Here is a 27077-nt window from a genome sequence, read left to right as displayed (position 1 = left end):
GGAATGGACATTAAAGAAAATAGTTGCTGTATGTGATAAATGAATGAATCAAATGAGACAATATATGAAAAATTTGATTATTTATTTTATTTGTTTTAAAAGATTTTGAACATGATTTTAACACAATAAATATTGATTTGGAGCAAATAAAAGAATTCAGATTTAGAATTACTCTCAATACATGTAATGAATGGAATATTTAAAAAGAAAAAGAAAACAGTAATGGAATAGCAAATGTTAACATGATTTTTTGTTTCTGCTTCCAGAATTACTCAAAATAATTTAAATTGATTACAACATAAAAAATCTTACAGGTAAGACAAAATAATAAAAATGTTACAAAAGATCAATTAATTTTTAATAGTTATCATAAGTAACAATCCGGAACACTATAGATGAGCTGATGAAACATTTGGCAATTCATTCTTAAAATTGATAAAACTCATAATTTAAAATTAGCAAATGATGTTAAGTTAAACTGGATGTAAAATTACGCATATGAATTTAAGTACTTAAAAATTACTGATAAACATCACAAACAGATACTTTATATCAATAGAGATATAATTTGTGCTTAAAGGACATAAATCAAACACACATTTGAACTAATAACAATTACTTTAAGTCGAATTTAAGGCAGTTATAAGATTAACTTGAGATCTATGATTTAAAAAAGCCTCACATAATTCAAAAAATCTACTCTTCATATTCAACACACCCTAAAAATGTGTCTTACACTCTAGTTTGTTTCTGAACAAAACTCATCTATTGACTAGAATTATAATAATTCCAGACACATTGAACTACAGCATCTTGAGGAATTTGGCTTTCAATGACTTTGAAGTTTTTTGGCAATGAATAAAACAAAAATATAAAGTGAAGAATAAAGTCTGAAAAAATATAGACAAAATATTTAAAGATAAGGAAAATAAATTAACACATACACAGGACTAATAAAAGAGGAACCTTGCTTAAGTGTAATTTTTGGGAAAAATGATGTATAAATGGTATTCAGTAATTTTCAACGAAAGACGTCAAATACAACTTTGTCTAAAACTCTACTCAAATAACAAAAGGGATTTTTATATATCATTAAAAATAGTCACAAAGTTCTGCATTTCTAAGGCAGCACCTCCCATATTGCACAATCGAAAATATTGTCCATTATTTAAACCTTATTGGTTAATTGGTAAGTTTCATCCGCAGAAAATTTCAAAAAAAGTTTCACTGCTGAGCAGTTGTGTACTTGAAAATTTCTGAAACAAATAAAAAAGTTCATTATAATTACATAATTTATGTATATAGTCATGCTTGTTGACCACAGCAGCTATAACAACATATCTGAGTATCAGGCCTGTCATTAAGGGAGAGGGGGTAATTGACTCCCTTGGCTTTGAGAAATCAATGTACTTTCATATACAAAGTGAGTCTAAACTCTTGGGCAAAACCTTAAGGGGTATTAGAAGGGAGGGTAAGATGCAAGAATCATGTAGAAACATATGATTGCAAATGCAATGCTACATGCGCACACAGTCAGAAACTGATGAATTCAAAACAGGTCACACAATTATATATTACACAAAGACGATTTTACACAACATTTTAGTTTTTTCGAAAGGTTTAAAGCGGTAGTTGAAATTTGGATCCTGCAGCAGTAATATGCACATTGCAATGACAAAACACTCACTGTCACAATAAAGAGCCATTTTGACAAACTTTCATACATTGCTGCACTTTAGTTGTGATGCATGAACATTAGAGCTACTAAAGGCAGTAACTTTTAACAACTGCTCTAAACCTTTATTAAAAACTAAAATTTTGTGACCTGTTTTGCATCCATCAGTTTCTTGCAACGTGTGCATGTATAGTGCGTCAGCATTGCGTTTGTGACCATATGTTCCTACGTGATTCTTACCTCTTATCACCCCCTCAATGACCCCTTAAAGTTTTGACTAAGAGTTTAAACTCACCCTGTATGTGTGCATGAGTTTTGTAGTAATAAGCATTACTAATCCTTTCACCCCATGGTAAAATTTGAAATGACAGGCCTGCTGACTATTACTTCTAATGTTAAAAGCATAATTGTAGAAAAAATGTTTTAAAATTCAACCAAATTGAAGGTTTAAAAAGTATATTGATTAGCTATAATTTTATCTGTACTTACTTTGCACTCTATCATTAAGGTTATGAAGTACAATAACATACAATTAATTTAGCATTGAAACCAGAAAACTTCTTTTACTAAGGGAAATGACACAATTTAAACAATATAAAACCTATTGATTAATAATGTTGCTTGAGCAACTCATGAGAATCAGAGTAGACAACCTTTTTGGGTAACTTGAGGAGCAAAGATTTAAAATACAAGGAGTTTTTAAACTCCTTTGAGTGCAAGAATAAAGATTTTAGGATATTCAGAGAGACTATTGCCAATTAAGAACCATGGTCACTATTCTGATGGGGATTTTTTGGGACTTCTGTTGTTATTGTTACAAGGTTGTATTGATTCGTTCTTTTGCTAACATGGTATTATTTGACTAAATCTTGATATTATTTAAGAATGGTTGTCCTTATTCAATTGAAATTTTTAGACTGTTGTTTTTGTTTTTACTGGGAGTTTTAGAGTGACATTTTATTCTTGCTCTTCATCTAAGAGGCGTTGCTCATTATTATTAAGTAATATCATTACTTTGCAACAGACTGCTGTCCTAAAAGTAATGAAGATGTTTAGAGACTTCTCCCTTCTCTGATAGGGATTTTTATTGACTGTTGCATTAATTCTATTGAAGATTTTAAGAGTGTTCAGTATTTTAAGTTTTATTCAACAGGTCAGTAGTATTTATATGAAAAGATATTTTTAGAGAAAGTAGTCCTAATACAAATGAGAATTTTTACCGACTGCTGGCCTTAATCTATTGTTGATGGTTGGGGACTGTATATCAGTGTTATGAGGATATTTCAGAATTGATGTCCTCATTCTAATGGACAGTTTTAGAGGACCTTGTTTTGACAAAGATTTTCACATGGACTATTTATGTTAAGAACTGTTGTTCTTCAAAGAGGTACTGCTGATTATAGGAGACTAGTGATGTAATGTCATTATTAGAGACTGGATTATATGCAATATAAAAACTTGAAATATGCATGTAAAAGGCTTAAAATATCCCTGGAAATTGTCAAATTATGCAACATTAAATAATGATTAAGTTTTATACATTGTATTTAAAAATCAGCATATAATTAGTGCTTTATTTCATTCATAAATTATCAATATAAGAATTGAACAACCTAATCAGCGATAAAATAATGAAACTAAAAAAATATTTATGATTTTACTACTCTTGTAATGCTTTACAATTAGACACTCTTCTAAATAATTGGTAGAAAGATCGTCTTTGATCCCTCAAAATATTTTTATAAGTGGAGAAAAGATTGCTTCTTCTCTAATTAGATAACTAGGCAGTACTTGCATTTGGGTGTTTGCAATAACTAAGTTTCTAGCAAAAATTTTCCCATACAATTAACAATACTATCAAATTAATACAAAACAGAGCCTGGATTGTTCAAAGTGTTTTTAAACTTTTTAAATTTTCATGGGAGCACCTCTGGCAATTCAGAGTTCAATGGCAGATTTCATTCATGAACTGAATAAATTCAGTCAACACTAAATTGCAAATTTCAAGCTTTTTAACACTTCTAGGTATGTACAAAAAATGAGTGCAAATGACAGATTTTTTTTTAAATACCAGAAATATAAAATGCTTCCTTGAACTGACAAACTGCTAATGCCTCTGCACTATTCAAGTCATTTATTATATCTCAGACATCATTAAAAATACAACAGCTATCTTTCTCATGGAATCTCTGACTACCCTGCCCAAAAATATTTAAAATATAGCAAAAATATGAATAGCCAGATGTTACATAAAATATGCAATGATTACTAAGAATGATTAAATATATGAGTATAAATGCATATAATGAGGTCTCTAATCATTATTATTATTCAACACCCTGATATCCTTATTGTAATGAATATATTCAGGGATTGTTTTCTTTTCTCTGATGGGGATTTTTAAGAACAGCAACATTTATTCTAATGAAGATTTTAAAGAAAGTTGTTATTCTACAAAGGATTGTAGTTATCCCTCCTTTATTCCACAAAGGATTTTTTATTTAAAGAATAGTTGTAGAGACATTTTTTCCTCATTCTAATGGTAATTTTTAGGGACTACTGTTTTTGTTTGAAAGGACATTTTTAGGAAATGTTGTCTTTGTTTTAATGATGATTTCTAGGGATTATTGTTCTTATAGAAATGGATATTTTCAGAGACTTTTCTTTCTTCTAATGGGATATTTAGGGGGATTGCTAACACTATTACAAAACTGTTATCCTCATATAAAGAACGATTTGAGGAAATATTATCCTTGTTTCAATTTGGAGTTTTGGGAATTGCAGTCCCTATTCTAATTAGGATTTTTAGAGCAATTATAGGGTTATGATTATTTTTATAATATTGTCATTATTTTAATGGAAATTTATGAAAACGTTGTATTTACTCTAATAGAGATTTTTTTTAGCAACTATTGCACTTAACTAATGCAGATTTTTAGAAACTATTATTCTTGATAGCTAATGGGGATTTTTAGGAATTGTTATTAATCTAGTGGAGATTCTTATGAACTATATTGTTTTTAATGTAATGGAGAAGTTTAGGCACAAAAATTCTTAATTTAACGGAGATTTTTAGGCAAGTTCTCTTTTTCAAAGGGGGATATTTACGGGGTGGCTACCTTTTTCCATAAAAGGAACTTTTATGGAATACAGCTCTCATTTTCATGAGAAATTTTAGGGAATGCTATCGTTAACACTAGAACCGCGGAAATTTCCGTATACCTAAAACCGCGGGCTGGGGTCAATTTGACCCGAAGCTTAAAATGGGTTCTTTGATGTTTAGAAAGAGGTAAAAAAATATTTTTGATGAACAAGAGTAATACTAAGATTATACAATATAATAGTAAGATATAAAATTCTCTCCCATTAACTTTAATCATTTATTCATTTCACTTTGTAGTGTAAATTTCCTCCCAGAAGTAGTTTATCTGCTATTACATTGTCCAGAAAAATTAGACACGGTATCTTCATCCAAGGAAATATTTTCGTCATCTGGGGGCACATATTCATCATCGCTGAAAACAACTTCTTCATCATTATGGTTTTCGGATTCATTTTCCGATAATTGTTGCATATATTCGAGGGCCTCGTCATTTGTAACAATAGTTCCAGATTTTATTTCATCTGGATTTGAATTTGACAACTTTTTTCGTTTATGTACATATTGTCTTTTCCTCCCAGAAGTAGTATTTCTGCTAGTACATTGTCCAAAAAAATTAGATACCGTATCTTCATCCGAGGAAATATTTTCCTCATCTGGGGGCACATATTCATCATCGCTGAAAACAATTTCTTCATCATTATCGTTTTCAGATTCATTTTCCGATAATTGTTGCATATATTCGAGGGCTTCGCTAACTGTTAATTTACGCCATTTCTTTCAGCCATTTTCACATCAGATCAATTTTATCTCCGTGTAAACAAGACGCCAAAAAACGAATAGACTGGTACAATCAAGCTATCCAAGGCAATACGAACAACCAGTTGTGAAGTCATAAAGAGCCGGATGTGCGCCAGTTCACCACATTCCCTTCTACGGCAAAATGAAAAAACATCAGAAAAAATTCCTTGAATACACTAACCAGACGCATTTTCCCCACAAGGAATGATAATGTTAGGGGAGGGGGAGCGTCTGCAACACTTGTTACTAATACTGCAGACGCCCCCCCCCCACCTGCACTTCTGTTATCAGTAACAATTTACTGATCTTGAAGTATTGTTCTGCCTTCATCTGGGAAATGGAGAGAGGACTGAAAAAGCTTTTCCTATTCTAAGAAACGTTGAACTGCAACTTTAGTGCTTGTGATGATAATGGGGTCAAAATGACACATTCCGCGGTTTTAGGTATAAGTATAAAAAACAAAAAAGTGGTAAGTATTTAACGTATCATAATTTCACAGATTATTATTGGTATGAAAATAGGAAAAGTCACGAATTTTTTTTCAATTTCGTTCGTAACTTTTTGAGGAAATTGGAAACAAAATTGCTTTGGGTCAAAATGACCCCATCCGCAGTTCTAGTGTTAATCTAGTGAGAATTTCATTAACTCTTTAGGTACATTTAGTTTGTTACAACAGTCGGTAATTCTTAATAAGAACATCATCAACAACCAGATAAGAATAAACAGCAAAAGAACAATCATAAATAAAAAGGATAGCACAAAAAATAATAAAACTAATTCTTACATTTGGATGTCTCAAATAAACTTTAAAGAACAGTTCATTCCTTTTTCTTTGCAGAGTCAGCTTTACCATTTTTAGCTGCATCACTTTTAACAGATGTTTGGTCACCTTTGCTGGCAGGAGTGAGAAGTCTAGCAAGCGTATCCCATATGCCTCCCAGAAAGAGGGCACAGAAAAGATTTTCAAAAGGAACAAATGGATCATGAATTCCAAGTAACATAGATGATAATTTGAAGTATATGAAGAAAATGACAATGCCAAAATAAACAAGAGCGTGAGGTGCGGAAATAATATCAGTCTTTTTATCCAAAACAAATATAATGGAGGCAGCAATACAAGCCTTAGTAGGGCTAGAAAAGAAAAAATAACAAGATTACACAATGATAACAGTAATAACTAATATATTGCTCCTACATCGTTACCTTTCATAAGAAACATTTAGAAATTATGTTTACAGTAATAAATAAACATTTTAGTAATGTAACCAAATCTGCACATGTTTGCATGTTTGACCAGGATTGAAACAACTACCATTACGTTAAGAACATTCAAGGGAAGCTTTCTCCCATAGTCTCATCCTTCCAAGGATTTAAATACTAGATATATTAGTTACTATCCATACCATCAAGAGTTGCTTTGGGGATTTAAAAATTGACCTCCTTAACTAATATATTTTGACATCTTGGTTGACGAGATATTGTCAAGTCTAGAGAAATCATCTATCTATACTGTTAAAATCTGTGCATCTGTCTGTCTGTGCAGGATCAATACTGGTGCATTGAGATTTGAAATATATCATTGAATCCCTTTCAGTTGTTGGCATCTTACAAGGCTTTACTTAATAGAGGTATTTTAAAATACAAACTATTAAAATACATTTGCATGTGTGTATCTGTCTGCGTATCTAAACAACCATGATTTTTATGGGGTGACGTCTAAGTGGGCCCTGTCAAGATATTGCAACATTGTCTCTAAATGCTAAGCAGTTGCAAAAGGGGTCCTTAATGGGGTGTAGCCCCCTTTGAGACTTAAGCTTAGCTGCAACCTTCTACCTGCACATGTTGTGGTATTTCTTTTCTAAATCACACAGGATATTTCTCTAGTGAAGAGCTGTTATGGAAGTTATGAGCAGAATATTGGGCAATTGTCTTCTAAATGGACAATTACTGGATACAGATTAATACAAATATAGATGAATATGTTGACAAATTGGAACAAAATGCAATATATGGAATTTATCTTAAAACAATGGCACTTGGTTTTAAAGTTTTTTTTGTTGTTGGAAGGCATAACAGTGGTGCGGTGAAAATTTTGTCAGACCTGTGGTCTTTGGGAATAGCAAGGTGGGACAAATCCCTAATATACTTCTTAATATACTTCAATTTACATGGGGTTGGCTACCATTTCAATGTTTACTTACATTTGAAGCTTTCAGTGCATTTAGACTGACATTTTGTTTGCAATTTTACTTTGCTTTGCTTTATTTGGTACTGCTTTTAGTGTAATTAAATTATTTTAGCTGCATCTTCCCTGTGTGATTGCTTATTAATTTTTCAGAGCATAAGTCTAAAATTCCATTTGCAGATAGCAACGTTGAGTTGGTTTCAGATTTTCACGCCTGAAGAAATGAGCACAGCTATTTTGATTTATATTTAATTTTTTATTAATTTACTATTAAAGTTCATTAGTCAGTTCATATTCTTGGGTTTTAATTTATCAATACTTTATATTGTCACATCCAATCTATGGTGAAGTTGAAGGAACCAAATAAACATTTTTTTATTGGGGCTGGCTGTAAATTATATCAATTTTTTAGATTCACACTTAAACAACCTATCTCTATAGTCACAAAGTGTCACACTTCCGGAATTGGAAAAAATGGAGAGAACTGGACAAAACGAACAGAAAACATAACAGTTATTAAAAGTCCAAATATATTTAATTAGCATTATATATTTTAAGAATAGTTACATCAACTGTAGAGTAGATGACATTATCAATATTAGAAATTTTATTTTTGAGAAAATAAACAACTACTTTCAATAACAAGTTATGAGTTTGACAGATATATTTACAGGAAATGCTGCTACAATATGAAGGAGCATTGCTACAAATGCTAAAGAAAAACGCTTTTTCAGTTCCTGCCAAGAAAAATACCAAATAAGTGGTTTACACATACATAACTACTAGTCATAATTTAAAACCAAAAATTTCTGTTTGGAAAATTATCCTAGACTAATTTTCATGAGTTAGATTATTTTGATACTACTTATCTGCTTAAACAGTTACCAGACTTTATTTGAGGGCTGTAAATTGTTAAATACAAATGGTAAGAATGCTAAGAAATTGTGCTGTTCCAATAAAAATTGATCATAGTATTAAATAGTTTAATTATTAATGTATCAAGTGTAATTAATGTTTACAGATCTAACTGCATGTACTTAAGGTTCACTTCCAAATACATTTACGTTATCTTAAGAAATTGCAATTTGTATAGATAAATTCTTAACAAATAACATTATGAACATTGCCAACCCTGCTTTTCCCCTTCCCCTTGTCACAGGTGATGTTAAATTATACAAACATATTGTTGCAAAAAAAAAATGTTTTTATTTCAACCAAAATTTGTGACGTTGCACTCTTGCTACTTTCTCCCTTCAGATTGTGACAAACTCACATTTAACTTTTCTCCCTCTAAAGCGGCCACTACTTTTGGACTACCCCCATAGTTGCAATTTTGTTACAAAAAGTTAACACTCAGTAAAATGTGAAGGGGAATGGCTGATATTCTGTTATCTTTATATATTAATTCATGAAGGGATTCCTTTTGGTACCATTATCCCCTCTGACCAAGATTGCCAACCTTGGAGAAATAATTTGTAGAGCATATGTGATGGTTTTGAGGAGCATTTTGAATCTTTACAAAGCAATATTGGAATTTTGTATAAAAATCCATAAAAAAAACTAAAAAAGAACTTTAATTGCTTTGAACTTTGATAATCATTATAAGCACTAGCATAAAAATTTATGCTATTCAATTAATCTAAAAAAAAAATAAAACAGCTTTAAACACAATGTCATGCTTTGAGTATAAGCATCTTTAATTTCCCATACTTACATGTCTATCATAATGAAATTGCAAAAAGCAATTTAATTAATTTCATTTCATTTAAATCTTTATGAGTTACATCTTTGGTAAGCCTAGTAAGTATTAAAACTAAATTATCTCGAAAGATGTTGGCTTAAATTACCTTGTATGAAACTGGATAAAAATTTTTGACTGGTGCGGCAGTCTTCAGCAAAAAATTAAATATAAGAAGGGTTGAAAATAATAGTCTACAAAAGGTATCAATGTCTAAGAGGAAGAATGCAATAGTAGACAAAAATGATATAGCATTACCTAAGCGGAAACAACCAGATTTTAAGATGCGTGAAAACCCAGCACACAACGAGCTATAACTAATGATTGCACAGTTACCCTCAAGCCTTTCCCCCCTCCCCTCCAACAGAAAGAAGTTTTTTTTTTGCCTTCTGCCCAAGAAAGAATGTGTGAATAAGCAAAAACCTGGATGTAAAGATTACAGCAGAAAGGATGTGAGAAAGGAAGTATTTGGTGATCTCTTTAAAACGCTCAACCAAAAAGTGGGCGAAGCAAAACAATGAGCGTAAAAGTCTTCAGCAAAAAATATAATATATATATAAGATTTAAAAAGGCAGAAAAATGTAGGTATGTAAACGAATAAAAGATCACAAACAAATACAACATTATAAGAACAAACAAGCTGCTTCTTTGTCAGTGAGTGGGAGCAGCATACCATAAGCAGAGCCTCACAAGTTTCGGAACGTGTCGCGAATCAGCAAGTAAACCAGATAATATCAATATAAACCAAAGGTTGCAATAGATACAGAACTAATATTTGTTAAAGTAAAATGCAAAAGTTGTTGCAAATATCAGGGATGAGAGTGGAGACAGCAAAAAGGAGGAAATCCAAAAAAATTGCATAAAAGGAATGATATCCAAAACCGCATCAAAAAAGAACCCGGAAGCCATGATATTCAAAAATTCAACAAAAAATGGCTAACTTTATCAGTTTTGAAGGTAATACGCATTTAAATAAGTTATAAGTAATAATTTTGCACAATTTGCTGCATTGTACCATTTCTTGCAAGAGCATTTATACTTAAATGAATCTAAATTTTGAAAAAGAGACAACAATTTCTAACCCCTGATTTCTTGAACAAAGAGTTCGGGGAGCCAGAGGTCAATCTTGGCTGCATCACACAATAGTGTCAACTTTTCATATTTTTTTTAGAGACAAATACATTCTTTTTCATTAAAAACATTTGAGTTTATAGTGAGTTACGAGTGAGAACATAAATTTTAAAATTAGGTCTGTTTGTAGAGTAAAAATTTACAACAGAGAGAAAAAATCCAAATTTTTTTTATGTGGAAGAAAATACTTTTCATAGTAAGAATTGAAAATAAATAAATATATATGTATATAAATAATTAGTTATCTTTTTCCTTGCATTGGAACCCAAAATTTGTTTTTAAAAACTTCCTAATACGATTCAGAATCAAAAGAACAACTTGCAGCTGCCTCATTTAATCATGAAATCTCAAAAATTTTAACAGGCTGTAAAGCATAAACCATTTGAGATTCACCATAGATATTTTTTACACTTTCTTAAATGCACAAAAAAAGTAACCATGCCAAGTTTCAATAAAATTCGAGACTGTGGGAGCTAAGTCACATTTTTTGATTGACTTTTGCATTTTTTCTAAAATAAATTAAAGAAATAAAAATATTATTGAAATGATGAATAAACAAAGCAGATAGTAAAAAAGCACTCAACACTAAAAATAATTGAAATACATGCAGGATGCAAAAAGATTGAAATCTCAAACGAGGCAAGCAACTTCGGTGCAGCACGTGTTTGACGTCGTTGGCATGATTCTAAAACATATGCTTTTGGCAGATATCATGGAGGATGAAGATTCCAAGGAAAAAATAGAAAAATAGGAAATCAAAGACCGAAAATTAGAAAAAATCATATTTTTTTCCGATTTTTGAGATAAATAAAGTCTGAAACAGGCAAAAAAAAAAGGTGGAAAGTTTTTAAAAGCCAACAGAAAAAACCGGGATTCCCGCAAAAGCCGGAAAAATCTCATCCTTCAAAAATTTGGAAGAAATGTTCTTTAAAAGAATTCTTAATACAATTTAAAAAATGACAAGATGATATCTTGCTTTTTCATATATACAGACTGATAAATATCACGAACCCTGTGTGTAATCAAAATATTGTTAATTAATTAAAAAAATATTTTTTGGTAAAGTAATTGTACCACAATTTTTAGTTAGAAATGCTAAAAAGACTCAAAATATTTTAATTTAATTAAACACTTAGGCTTAAAATCAGTGTTAAAATACATTATCATAATCTGTAGGAAACTTACCAGCAGTATTGTAATAAGAATGACTTTGATGCAATAAAATATTTTTTATATTGTATAGCCTTTTACATGTTTACATTGCCTATAGAGTGATATTTATCTATGTAGAATTTTTAGTGAATCATTTCACATCTAACTTAAATGCTATAATTTGTTCAATGGCAAATAGTACTGGCTTAAGTGAACCTTAAAGATCCAAGCTGACAGGATTCAAAAGTTCTAATCTGTGTGCTCGGCACAGACAAATAAATAAGACACAATACACTAGAAGTAAGCTTATTAAGTAATGCAAAAATACTCACAAACTCATCTGCATCAGTTCCATTGCTGATGGAGTCCACACTCCTCTTAATAATCGTTCAATGATTTTCAAAAATGCAGTGCCATTGCCTAAAATAAAAGCAAACATAATGGAAATAATTTTCGGAACATTACAAACTTACACAGCAAGGAATTACTTAACATACTTTAAATTGAGTAAATGTCAAGAAATAAACAATTTTGAAGGATTTTAATGATTAAAAATATTTGCTGCTTACAGAGGCATAGTGTGACTAAACATTTGGGGGGAGGGGGACACCAGGGCTGTCACCAAGAAGGGTTTTGCCATCTCCCCCCCCCCAGTTTTTCAGAAATACGGCCACCAATTTCATTTTGGCGATGGAAAAAAAAAACAGAAAGGAAACCTTTGCGATCTTAGGAACATTGAATAGAAATAAAGGTGAATAGAATTAAGGTGTCAAAAAGGATTCTTTTCGGCGAAATTTCGAAAGCAAATGCAATCTTTGAATATTATTTAGGAAAGTTGTGTTTGCCTATTTTTTATGGAAATTTTTAGTTCCAGTCCTCCTTTAAGAGGTTTCAAAATGCAGAATTTTACATTTAGTTTTCAAACTCCCCTTTGGTGGAGACCTCAGGACTCCCTGAAATTGGGGAGCCCTGCATCATTCTCTTGATACTGTTCCCCCTCTTAATCGCAACCCAAAAAGGACAGCAGGCAAACATATCACTGAAAAAAAGCATTACCAAAGTCGGCCCATGAACATCTCCTCTAACTGACATAACCTACTCACAGTGGCTGATTTACACGTTTAGAGGCACATCACAATGAAGTTTTGGGGGCATCTTTGACTATCATTCATAAAATAAGAATTTATGAAATAGGTCTAATTTTAGGTGTTAAAAAGAAAAAAAAAACCTTTGTGTTAGTTGGTTCTAAACACGTATGAAAAGAATAGAAAAATGTTTAAAAATTTACCCTAAGTTTTCTTTTTAAGAAAATTAGTGTCTCCTGAGGGGACAACCCTAAAATAATAGTGTTCTAAATCCAGAAAAAGAAAGATTTGACAGGAAACTAATAAGTTCATGTGAAAAGCACAATATTTAAAGAATTCAGCAGCATGTGTAATGATTCTCAAAATTAATCAAAAACAGGGACACCTGCAATTTTTTCAAAGGGCCTCGAGGGGGAATTTAAAAATACATATGATAAATGTTTTACGTAGTTCAAAGATCGACAAAGGGGATGCGAAAATGTTTTGAGACAGGTCTCTGAACCAGTATATCTGCCTATATGAGAGAGAGATCTAGAGAACTAATAAAAATACAAATGTGATGACCAGCAACAGGCTCTGGGCCTAGTCAGTTTATTAGTCCCCAATGAAGATCCATGGCCCTCTTAAAGCTCCCCCCCCCCCCCCGTGCTCATTACCACCTCTTTGGTAAGCTGCTCCAAGTACCCACAACCCTACTAAAGTAGTAATTTTTCCTAACTTCCGAGTTAGCCTGAGATTTGAACAACTTAAAACAATGACCCCTCGTCCTGCTTTTTGCGCAAAAAGTTAACTCATTCACATATTTCATTTTGATAAATTTAAACAACTAAATCATGTTCCCACTGATTCTCCTTTGCTAAACGCTATACATATTAAACCATTTAAGTTAAGTATCATAATCTAAATCTGAAAGTCCCCTTACTAGTCTAGTAGCCATTCTTTGAACTCTTTCCAATAAAGAAATATCTTTCCTGAGATAAGGAAATCAAAACTGAACAGCATACTCCAAATGAGGTCCTACCAAGCTCCTATATAAAGGCAGAAAAACCTTCTTAGATTTGTCTGAAATAGATCTATTAAATACTCCTTCCCCTTACATCATTGAAGCTTCAATTTTGAAAATTTGTCAGTCTAGGCCCTGAATAATGCTTTCCCTTATCATTGCCAAAGATTGTCTAAACTGCATTTTGAAAGTTTTCTTGGGGAGAGCTCCAGAACCCTCCTCTTTCTAACATAATAAGAAATGATTTACAATTGGGTTTTTAAAGTTTCAATTTCAAAAAGTGGTCGGGGGAGTTCCCTGAACATTTTCTTCCCTAATATAACCAAAGATCATCATTAAAATATTTTAAGGATACACATTTGAAAACTTCTATGGCTGCGCACTCGGATTTCTCCTTCCCTCAACATCACCAAAGCTTGTTTAAAACTGTTTTTAGAGTTACAACACTTAAATTTTATGATTTGACACCACCGAATGCCCTCTCCCTTACATAATTGAAGATAACACACAATAGCTTTTTTAAACAATCAATTTCAAAATGTGATTGAGGAGTGCTCCCCCCTCCCCCGGGACCACGTCTTCTCTTAACATGAAAGATTATCTAAAATACATTTTCAAGACAACAATTTTGGGGGAGGGGCCACACTATTTCTGAGTGAGCACTATACTTAGGGTTAGATTCATGTTTCTAATATTTACATCTCGTAATTACTCCCTCATAAAACAAAAGCTGAAATCCATTCACTTTGTAAGGTGTGTTTGAAAAATTAAGGGACTGCCAATTTCATACACCCCCTAGTCTTTTTTGACCTTGAGATAGTCCTGTTGTTAGGTTAATGGTACAGTCATAGAAAAAAAAACGAAACACTCGATCATATTCAAAGACTATTGACACTAGAGACACGTGTAAGGTGTTATTGTTTCAGGAATAAAAAGTTCTACACAATTATGTTAAAAAATTGTTGTTAACCCATTCATGCCGGTTGGTACAAAAATATACCAACCGGGAAAAAAATTATAATATATAGACATAAAATAAATAAATACTAATAAAATTATCACAGTTTATTGTTTTTTTCGAAACCGGCATTAATGGGTTAAGGGGTTGTCTTCATATTAAAAGGAGCATCAACTTCAAATTTTTCAATGAAATTTTTATCACTTATTTGTGATCAGCATCCCTTTTTAACTTTGTATACAAAATTTTGTTGAATTCGATCCAGCCGTTTCTTCAGAATCGAGTTTTGAAAAATTCCTCTCGTAATGTTAAAACGTATTTTGATATGTTTGCTCATAACGAAAAAACTAGATTAGGCACAGCAAATATTGATTTTTTATATCAAAATATGAATTGACCCAAACATAAAAACATCATTTACAACACCAAAAATGTAAATTTAATTTTTTTATGAATTATTGTAATATTTTTTGAAAAAAATATGATCTGAAACCATATTATATTTTAACAGAGAAACAATCTAGAAGAGCTCTTATGAGGGAATCCAAAATTTGAGCTAAAATTATTCAGTAGTTTTTGCGCTATACTTATGCAACCGTCAGTTTTTTCTAGATATCGTTCAAACGTCAATGTGTAAACAATGCAAAACACTATTTCATTGTCTAATAAAAGAATATTTTATAGAACTTTTAAAATTAAAAGCTACACTTAAAAACTGTTTTTTTTTCTTTCTTTCTGCGTTGAGCCATTGCCTTTTTTAAAACAATAACTCAGAAAATAAAATAAACATGCACAACTTTTTCATAGAAACATACAATAAAACCTCATTGTCTTGCTAATCATGTTGCAATAGGCAGTGTAGAATTAATGGCTCTTCCCGGTGATAATTTGCTAAAAGGAAAAACTATTGCCTTGTCCAAATCAGGATAAACACTCGAAAAATAGCTGGCAATGTGAAATTTCCTCTTTAACAGTACAGATGGGTCAATAGGTAATATTTGCTTTTAGATAAGTTTGCTGGTTTTAAGGAATTATTATTATTATTATTTTGGTAAAGTGTTTGAATAATTTTCAATGTGTTAAGATCTAGGAGAGGAAATGTCAGTCGCAGTAGTAAGCCGCGTGCTTTGAGCCCGTATTCTGCACAAAAGTACTAGTTGTGGCTAATTGTAAACTTTTTTTTTTTTGACTTTGTCAAAGATTTAACAAAACATTAATTTTGGGTGTTAGATTAAGTTGAGTTTTTGTCTATTCTTAATTTATAATTTGAATATTATTTTTCTACTTACTTTCTGTGTCATTGTCCGTGCATTTGACATTAAAATCAATCTCGCAAGACAAAGATAAAATTTCAAATTATTTTCTTCTTTTTCGAATAAATGGAAAAGTATCGAAAAGGAGAGTTATAATAAATTATTGTTATCAACTACTGAATGCGTATCTTATTAAATGATCATTTTTCAGAATCCAATATCTGATCCAACTTTATGCCACTGGAACTCTAATTCTGCTTTCTGATCTTGCACTTCAAGCAAGCAACGTGCCATTTAGACCAGCTTCGAATGTGGCCAGGGGTCTTTACTGCAATAAAATTGCGGTTTGGTTAACCCATTCGAAGGTGGCTCTTGGTCCAAATAATGAGTATAACAGCCCTGAACTAGGTTTAACCGAACAATGAAGCAGATGTCATGTCATTGAAGCTGAGAGTGCTTATAAACTGGTGGATGAAGAAAATGTATCTCACCAGTAGGACGCCGTAAATATACAGCAGATAAATTTACTTTACCTACCAGTTTGTTCACGCTCTCAGCTTCAATGACATGACTTCTGCACCCAATACGAGTTGGTTCCGATTTCAGTCTGCCAAATCCACAGCAAGGACGTAATCGTAGCCTAAGGATCGTCAAAATCGCCTGAGGGGAAGCTGTACTATAGAAACTGTTCGTTTGCAAGTATGTGGTTCGCGATACATAAATAATGCTAGGCTTTGTTTGCAAGAGCAAAGTTACAAAATCAGAGAAATGACAAGACGTGTGATTTCGGTTCACCTTGGTTTAAGCTAAAATAACTTTGTCTCTTTAAATTACGGGTTGGACCATCTCGAATCTCGTTGCTAGAAACAGCATTGGGAAATTATTTTCCTAAATTGCTTTTAAGAGCCATTACATGTTCAACTAAAATCGCCAATTGTGTTATGTTTCTTTAATAATATCACGCATTATGATCTTTCGCATCAAATTTGGATTTGAAACAAATTCTCGTTTTTGATTACAAAAAAGCCGCTAAAACAATTACTGTGTTTCTCCAGTTTTACTTCAAATAACCAAATTTTTCCCAAATGAAGTTCGAGTATGAACGGTTTGCTCATTAACGGGTATTTATATTCTCCTGTTTCTGTTTTATTTTTTAGATTATTACTTCGTTCATTTTATGTATTTAGAGCACATTTTCACGGAATAAATGGACCTTGCCTCGCTCGAGTCTCCAATCATTTAATTCTGCGTCTTCCCACGTTGTGCGATATATTTTTGTATGCGATGGCTCAAACTTCTTTCAATGTTCTGCGAAATTAAAAACGCGCAATTCCATTTTACATCAAAGACTTTATATTCATTCGAAAATAAACCTGTAACATAGGTGCAATACATTTATTAAACATATTCACATCATGATTCTAGGTATAAGTTGGATATTTTCATTTCTATGAGGCTAATTTGCTCAATGATTATATAAGCAATCCAGTAGGTTCATATTACAAAAAGCAAAAAGCTCCATTACTTTCAATTTGTCATTTCTCGTTTTATTAAGCAACAATATATACGATGGACCAGTCAAACCCAATCCGTCTTTCTTAGGTTAATACAGATAGACCATCAGTTAATATTTTAACCTTTTTTTCAAAAAAAAAAAAGTTTGCGACTGTAAATCGCTTTGTGGCGCAACATTATTGGCCAAAAAGTATCGAATTATGGAAAAAAGAGAACTTAAAAAAAAAAATGAATTGTACTGGATAATCTTGTTGAGCAATCACGATTGCTTATTGTTCTCACTTGACCGTTTTTGGCGTCTGTGCCTTTTTCAGCTTGGACCAGGCCTGCAGCACCACCGTCCACCGGCGGCGGCGCGGCTGGTCCTGAGCACTGTCCCCCGAAATCCACTTTTGCTGGGCGGTGGCGTCCATGTCCCACACACACGAACGCCTACACGCACACACGAACGCCTACACACACACACGAACGCCTACACACACACACACGAACACCTACACACACACGAACGCCTACACACACACACACACACACACGAACGCCTACACACACACGAACGCCTACACACACACACGAACACCTACACACACACACACGAACGCCTACACACACACGAACGCCTACACACACACACACACACGAACGCCTACACACACACGAACGCCTACACACACACACACACACGAACACCTACACGCAAACGCACGTACACAACACTCACTCACACACATGCATACATACACTTATGCACCCACGCACCCACACACATGCGCCTACACAAACACACACGCTCGTGATTGCGAAAAACATAATTTGAATTCAAGATGCCAAAAATTCAAATTAATTTTTTTTTTCTTTTTTTTTTGAGCAATCCCGATTGCTTATTGTCCTAACTTGACCGTTCTTGGCATCCGGTTCCTTTTTCAGCTTGGACCCGCAGCACCATCGCCCGCCGTCCTACAGGCGCGGCTGTTCCCCGGTCCTGAGCTATCCGCTTCTCCTGATCGGAGGCGTCCATGTCCTAAACACACGCACGCTTCCACACACACACACGACTTCACACACACCTACGTGCATACACACAGGTCTACGTACACACACACACACACACAACTATGCACACGTAACCGCCCAAGAGGAGGGGCTGGCTTGGGGGAACAGTAGCTGTTTCTAGAAACAATAACTCCAATGCGTAGGGTCCTGAGGCAGTTCGTGACTGCGAAAAACATAATTTGAATTCAAAATTTCAAAATTCAAATTAATTTTTTTTTCTTTTTTGTTTACATTCCGTTACTTGATAAGCCGTGACCTTGAAAGAAGCGTTTTCAATGTGGTGACGGTCCCTAAAACGCTTTTTGTTAATAACTCCTGTTCTACTGCACGCAATGCAGTGAAATTTCGTACCCTGGCTGAATTTTGCTGTCTAAACATAATTATGTAGCAAAAAATGGGGGTTCCTATTTGAAAATCAAGAGTTGGTGCTCATTTTGCTTCGTATATGGTCCCTTATCAAAGTTTAACCTACGTAGTTTTGAAGAAGACTTTAAACCAAGTTGGATGACATCTTTCTTTTCTTTCTAGCATGTGTAATGGCTGAATAATTAAAAGTGTTTCGTTTTTTTTTTCTATGACTGTACAACTAATTTTTAGCCTTGTCTCTCATAAAGTGTTCATGTCCAGAGAATGTAATGTGCTGCACCCTGCCAGTTGCCTGAGACTTAATGAGCTATCAGCACATGGCGGATTGTGGAACTGTGTGTATGGTGCTAGTTATGTTAAGTTTCTGTTGTCCTTATTTTTACTGTTTGTCAAAAATGGAAATTGACCAAATCACAGAGCAATAAATCAATCAATGTCTGAGAGATTGCTTGTGTTGTGTGACCAAATTTGACTCAAGGCGATGGATGGATCTTCCACCATGACAATGCACCTGCACATTCAGCATTGATTGTTCGCTAGTTTCTTGACACAAAAATTCAATCACCATCCTTGATCATCCTCTTTATTTGCCAAATCTTGCCCCCTGTGAATCTTTCCTACTCCCAAATGCAAACATGAGATGAGGGGACATCACTGGGAAGATTTGGACACAATAAAGCAAGAAATGAGGAGAAAACTAAAAAGCCTCAGCCGAGGACTTCTAAGGGTGCTTTGAACAGTGGAAAAGAAGGTAGAATAAGTGAACAGCAGCATATGGAGAGTACTTTGAAGGGGACAAAATCAATATAGAGTAAATATTACAAAATAAAGTTTTTATGGTCTCAGTTCGTGTATTTATTGGACATTTACAGCAATAAGAAATTTAGCTCACAGAAAAAGTTAGGACAGAAACACATATTGTCTCAAACCTTGACAGCTACTGTTTTTGCATGTTTATATTGCAAATCAATATCATATGTAGAATGAACGATGAGAAAATTAATATTTCCAAGAATATCATTACTTGGAAAAGTTTGGGATCCCTTTGCCTTAGTTGCATTTGATGTTTCAGACAAGTGGCTGAAAACCGAAAAAAGCATGGATAATTAAGATTCTCATACATGCAGGCAGTGTAAACAGTAATGAACTGCAACTAATTTTTTGTCAATCTATGAAAGTCAAGTAAGTGTTTATTTTCAAGTGCATGATTTTCCTTTGATACGAAGGAAAAGGAAAATAACCCGAACTACTGAGGCATTAAGAGACATTTTAAAGCAGATCTGCAGAATTACAAATAAATACAAATACAAGTGTGCCAATCAGCAACAGGCTCTGGGCCCAGCAAGGCTGGGCCTAGTCAGTTTATAAGTCCCCAATGAAGATCGATGGCCCTCTTAAACTTGTCCACCCCCTTGCTTGTTACTGCCCTTTCTGGTAAACTGTTCCAAGTGCCAACGACTGTACTAAAGAAGTAATTTTTCCTAATTTAAAGGTTAGCCCGAGATTTGAATAGCTTAAAATAATGACCCCTCGTCCTGTTTTCTGTGCAAAAACTTAACCTGTAAACATCTTTCATTTTGATAAATTTAAACAACTGAATCATGTCCCCTCTGACTCTCCTTTGCTCCAGGCTATACATAATAAGCCTATTTAGTCTGTTATCATAGGCTAAGTCAGAAAGTCCCCTTACGAGTCTAGTAACCCTTTCTTGAACCCTTTTTAATAGAGAAATATCTTTCCTGAGATAGAGAGACCAAAACTGAACAGCATACTCCAAATGAGATCTTATTAAACTCCTATATAAAGGCAGGAGAACCTTTTTAGATTGATTTGAAATAGATCTATTGATAAACCCAGGCATTTTGTTGGCTTTGTTGCTTGCAATGCTGCACTGTTGACTAAACTTGAAATCCTAATTTATTAAGATACCCAGATCAATAATGTTTTTTGCCTGACTAATAACCGAACCCTGTAAATAATAACTCATACGATTATTTCCATGACCTAAGTGTAGCACTGGACATTTCCCTACATTAACTGCCATACCCACTTATCCACCTACTTAGTAATATGAGGCAGTGAGAAGCAAAGGGATGTAAGTGGCAAAATTAAAAATTTGGAGATAACAAGTACACATGGTAGGTGAATCTCTCCTCTGTCTTGGGGCAAGAGATGGTACTTATAGCCCTGTTAGTTGCTGCTATACAGCATGATTTAGAAAAAAGATTCAATGACAGCCTACCTAGGAAGTTATATTTAAACGCGTTTTACTCGAAACTTGAAAATGTCCATTTACATCCCTTTGCTTCTCATTGTGCTCACTGCTTCATATAATCTGAATCCATTTGAAGCTGTTTTACTTGAATTAACTTAAAATGGTGAATAAAATTTGGAAACCTAATAACTTGATGAAATAAAACTAAAATTTCATAATTATCATTTTTAATGAATTTATGGAGAAATAAAATGATTAAAATGTAATAACACAATTATCACAAAAAATAACGAGGTGAATCAAACTTATATTGAAAAGATTTTTTAAAAAGATTATTTCAACTACAAAAGGAGGATTACTAATATGCAAAAATTTTGCCTAGGTTCAAAACTTTTGACATTTCATTTTTCTTTTAATAGAAAATCCTTTTGACCTCAAAATCAGCAAGCTTGACTTTTATTATGATTCTTTTTGTTTTTTTCATTTCATTAAGGATTTGCATTTGAGAAATATGCATATTTGCACACCTATTATTTTCACTTTATAACAATAATCACAGCTGGTATGACTAACGGAGAAAGCATAATACTAAATAGACAAAGTGTCAGTCATTGTCATGTGGTAATCATCATTTCATTTATTAGGACTATAATCATTTCGTGCATAGACTATATTAACTACAACAAAAACTGCAAGAAATCTAACAATTTAGGATAAAGCATCAGCAATAGACAAGCTAAAATTTTTATACTTAGCAGAAAAATACCAGCAAACATTTTTGTCGAGTATATAAGTTAAAGTTAGATACAGGTCATCAAAAATATGTATGAAACATTATCTTAATACATTTTACTTTGGAGTTATTATTAAAACAGTAACAAAGCTTCTATTAAATAATGATTCTGGTACTGAAATTTAAACTTTTGTTTACCTTTCAAAGTGCCAATGATAATCATAATCAAATAACCATTAGGATAGACTTTGGCTGCATGATTAACTCCATCGTAAACCTTTTTACATCTAATAACTTCTTTCATCATAGCAAGCACGAGTTTAACTGGCAGAAATTTGAACAACTTGTAAGCAAAATCAAATGGCGTGTAAAACGTCAAGTACCTAAAAAATAAAAATAAAAGGAGAATTAATGATTTTATACAGTTTAAGTAGAAATTTTAGTTTTAATGAATGAAATTAAAACTGAACAAGATTTCAAATAAAAAAATGTAATAATTAGTTTAGTTTCAAAACATGAGTAATACAGTCATGAAATTGCAACAAATTGGTGTTAGGAAGCAGATAGCCAGATGAAGAGCTTCATGTAAAACTTCATGTCTTTATTATTTTAATTTCAACCAATTTGCTAATTCCTGCCCCCTCTAGTTTAAAGCTTTTATAACAAATGAAACCAACATTTTTTCAAATACGATAGCATTTGTTTAAATATGGGTTTTAAGGCGAACTTTTTAAGTGTTGTAAACAATTTAAAAAAAAAAAAAAGCTTTTTGGAGCAGAAAGCATAAAATTATATAGCCACGTATGACCTCCCCTCCTCTACTTTAAAGAGAAAAAATTTGTTAATTCATGATTGTGAAAAACTAACTTTTTGAGAAAAATTGGAAACATTTTGTCTTTTTTTTTTGGAAAAAATAACTTTAAAAATATATAGTAAATAATCTATATATATAAAACTGAATGTTTGTCTGTATGTCATCCATGAACTCGAAAACTACCCGGCAGATTTGGTTGAAACTTTCACCGTTTGTTATTTTTGGTACTGGGAATGTTTATAGACCAGTTCGAAAAAAATCCGATCGATAGTTCCTTTTTTATTTCAATTTAAGTCACAATCCATTGGATAAATACAAATAAAATTATCGGCTGCAGAAATTAATTCGCGTGAAAGATCACATTGATAAGAAGTTAGTTGTTGCCCTTTTTCTTGAGTTTAAACAAATAAATTCTTTCTTTATTGTTTTATGGCTTTTCATGCAACGGGGGGATTTAAAACTTTTTCTATTTGATATTTTCAGCGATTGATTGATCTTGCAAACTGCGTGAGTACAAAATTTGAGTATAGTCACGGCTTCACTTGATATCTGGACCGATTATTATGAAAATTGCTACATATATATGTATTTTTCCACGGAGAAGGTGCATAATATGCTCATTGAAGCCACTCGCCACCAGGTGGCACTGCAGAGTAGCAACTTCTGCCCCGTTCAACCGATTGTCATGAAAATCAGTATAATGATGTATTTTTTTTGTTGGCGTAGAATGCGCGTCGGGTACAGCTAGTAACATTATACATATGATTAAGATCAAACTCATGCAATTTTCATTCTTGTATTTAAATTTTTGTCTTTCAAGGTACATTAATTACTATTGTTACTTAAGCAAATATTTATTAGTATTACATTTTTGCTATAAAATAAATGAATAAAAAATATAACAAATTTTTAAATCTAATAGACGTTTTTAAAGAAGATTTCAAATGCTGTTATTAAAAGCAAATGTATTTAAATGTATTATGTGTGCATTTAAATTGTTCTCTTTATAAATTTTGTGCTGTCATCTCTAGGGTACATATGAATATAACATATGAAGCAGTGAGAAGCAAAGGGATGTAAGTGTACATTTTGAAGTTTTGAGTTAAACGTGTTTAAAGATTATGTCCTCGGTAGGCTTTCATTGAATTTTTTTTCTAAATCATACTGCAAAGCAGCACCTACCAGGGCTACTAGTACCATTTTTTGCCCCAAGACAGAGGAGAGGTTCCCCTACTATTTGTACTAATTATCTTCAAATTTTTAATTTTGCCATTTACACCCTTTTGCTTTTCACTATCTCGAATAGTCCTGCATCTTGCAAAATGCTAATCAACTTACTGAGAACAAAGCACCTTAAATATTTATTTTCATAAAAACTAACAATACAAGACATACAACAGGTATGTTGATGGTCTTTCAGTATGTATGATATGGTATCCCCTAAGAGAGAGCAGCAGAATGTTACTAGAATCATTGCAGGACTTCAGCACAATTGTCCAAATGACATTGTGCTCTTTTAGAGCCATCTGCCTTCTCTTTCATTGGGAACTTATTTCTAACAAAATGCTACATCAAACTTTACAGCTGCAATGATCAACATAGAATGGCTGCCTACCTTTGAGCTTGGAGTAATAATCAATATCTGAAAAAGCAGTCTTTAGTAAAACGCTGAGTCTTCTTTATGCTTTTGTGGAACCCTACTCTATAAATCACTAGGGTGTACGGTTAAAATATAATGGAATTATTTTCAAGATGAACTCTTGACTAGTGCGATAAAGACTTTAAAAAATCTGACCCTTATTAGACTACTGCTTCCTTGAAATCTCTCAGTCAGCTATGAAGATATATAACAATATTAGCTGGGGGTCAGGGGGCTTATTTCAGATAGTATACATACCTACTTCTACCTGCACTTTGGAGTTCAAGACAAAAACCCCAATTTTTTTTTTTACATCAGAACTTATTGGTAACAGAAGGGACTTGCAAGATGCCTTACAAGTTGAGGATCAATTAAAGGACAACTGGATCTTAACAGATATCTGTGTCATTTGCGGCCGTATCAGAGTCCTACTTTTCAGCAGTGTCATATGACCTAAACAAAACTCTGAGACACAAAATAGGATACAGGATAACTTGTATAGTGAGATAAATAAAAGCAAGATCACCAGGACTAAAAGCTAACAACAAACAGGACTTTTATCAGGAAAATCATAATTATGACTTTTGACTTTGAATTCTTTGCTGCCTTTTTTATTGATATATAATCCATATTTATTGTATGTAAATATATATATATATATATATATATATATATATATATATATATATATATATATATATATATATATATATATATATATATATATATATATATATATTGACATACAATCCTTTTTACTTCCTTTTACACAGTAAAGGAAGTATTGTATTCACGGAAAAATTTTCACTCAAAAATCGGCCATAATTTCCATTTTGCTCACCCCTGAATGAATATTGATTTTTTTTTCAACCCGGCATGGATATATGCCTAAAAACGTATAGACACCCAAAATATCCATTTTGACGATCCCCAAGTTAATTACGAGTTTCCTCGTGATGTCAGCATGCATGTATGTGCACATGTATCTCGCATAACTCAAGAACGGTATGTCCTAGAAAGTTGAAATTTGTACGTAGACCCCTAGTGAGGTCTAGTTGTGTACTTCTCTTAACAGTGCTACAATACAGCTCAACACCACTGATGTCCAAAGCTATGTTCATGCCCTACGATTTTTAGTTGCTCTATTCACTGCCATTTTTTAAGTGTAAAGTGTGGTAATTAAGTGTTGTGAGTAATTAAACAAGTATGTGCTGTAATAAGTGTCATCTTCCTTTTAACATAACATCACAATAGGTGCATAAAGCAAGTTTAAATCCTAAAATTAAAATATCAAAAATTCAATACATGAAGGAGAAAAATGACGAAAATAATAAAATGTACTGCAGAAGTGTAAATTTGTTTAGAAAGCAGATGGATTTCATGCAATATTCATCATTAATCACTTCATACCTTCTGTGTTTCAAATGCATTTCAAATTTATCCATTTTGATGTGAATGTTATGTCCTATTAAGTTACTTTTACTACACTACTTTTGTGACATAGCAGATGTTAACAACTTTCAGTGTTATAAGTTCAACAATGCACTTAGTTTCTTTAATGAAAAGCAAATTATGCAAAATGATATGCAGATAAAATATGTAAATACCTACCATGCCGCTGTTGCAAGTAAAAGGGAGTTTGAGTTTTTAAAAGATGCTAGGATAGGTTCTCCTAATAGGAAGCTTGCAAACATAGCACCTCCATAAATGGATAACATACAGGTTACCCAACATGCCAGTGGGTGCTTGCGGGAAAAGAGGTGAGCACCTATTGAAGCAAATGGTTCTATATTAGTTATACAATAAACATCGAGTTCATATAGTAGTTAAATGGTATGAGTTAAACATAATATGGTTGAGTAAATGTCCCGAAAATTCTATATACAAATCACTTGAATTGCATTTTAAGATGGCAAGACAACTATATTTTCTAATTTCTATTATAGAGGGAGAAAATTTGAAAATTTAATTCTAGAGCAGAACCGTACAGCAAAAAATTAAAATGTTTAATTCCTGTAGTAGAAGGCATACTTCTGTAATGTTTGTGAAAAGAAGACAGGTATTTTGATGTACATTATTATTAAACTAATTTATTATTATTATTATTATTTTAAAGTAATAATATGCATATGTTGTCCAAATCAATATTGCTGAAATTTAATGTTTAATTTTTAAATAAAACAAGCTATTCAACACAACTAAAAGTTGCATTAAAATAAATCCATCAAATAATTAAATTAAGCTATTAAACTTAAAATGCAAAAACACAAGTCATTAACTAGAATAAAAAGTTCTATTAAAATATAAAATTAAAATATGAGAGGCCAAAATGGCATGCAGCTTTTTAAGCAATGGGATTTTTTTTTTTGTTGCCTATTTTGCATTTTTCTTATCATGATAACTCTCTCAGGAATATGGCTTAAAACCAAGAGTTCTGGGGAGTTGATACCTCAATTCTCGCTCACCTGTGCCCAGGGCTTTATCAGGCCAAAGCGATGTTCAGGCCCTGGTAAATTCGGTGCCCCTCATACAACAAAATCAGCAGATTTTCAAAGTAATTATTACAAAAAGGGGGAAAAAATGTCACTGTATGGCTTTAAATATATCAGCTATAGAATACAACTCTTTTATTGAAATGACACTTGATCCATGATTACATCA

The 27077-nt window shown here is 32.6% G+C and overlaps 1 protein-coding gene across 1 annotated transcript; it reads right to left on the bottom strand.

Moving 5' to 3' along the window:
* Positions 1-72: 72 nt before the first annotated feature.
* LOC129234052 (trimeric intracellular cation channel type 1B.1-like) lies at positions 73-26202 on the bottom strand (the record flags this gene model as incomplete). The annotated part of the gene is made up of 5 exons (XM_054867951.1): positions 73-1256; positions 6361-6707; positions 12115-12202; positions 22162-22346; positions 26028-26202. Coding segments are annotated over 4 exons (761 nt in total), but the record flags the coding sequence as incomplete, so codon positions are not given.
* Between the last annotated feature and the right edge of the window lie 875 nt (positions 26203-27077).

This window comes from Uloborus diversus, unplaced genomic scaffold (genome assembly GCF_026930045.1).
Source record: "Uloborus diversus isolate 005 unplaced genomic scaffold, Udiv.v.3.1 scaffold_956, whole genome shotgun sequence".
NCBI lineage: Eukaryota > Metazoa > Arthropoda > Arachnida > Araneae > Uloboridae > Uloborus > Uloborus diversus.
Note: the sequence above shows the minus strand (reverse complement) of the source record. Positions and strands in the feature narration are given on the sequence as shown.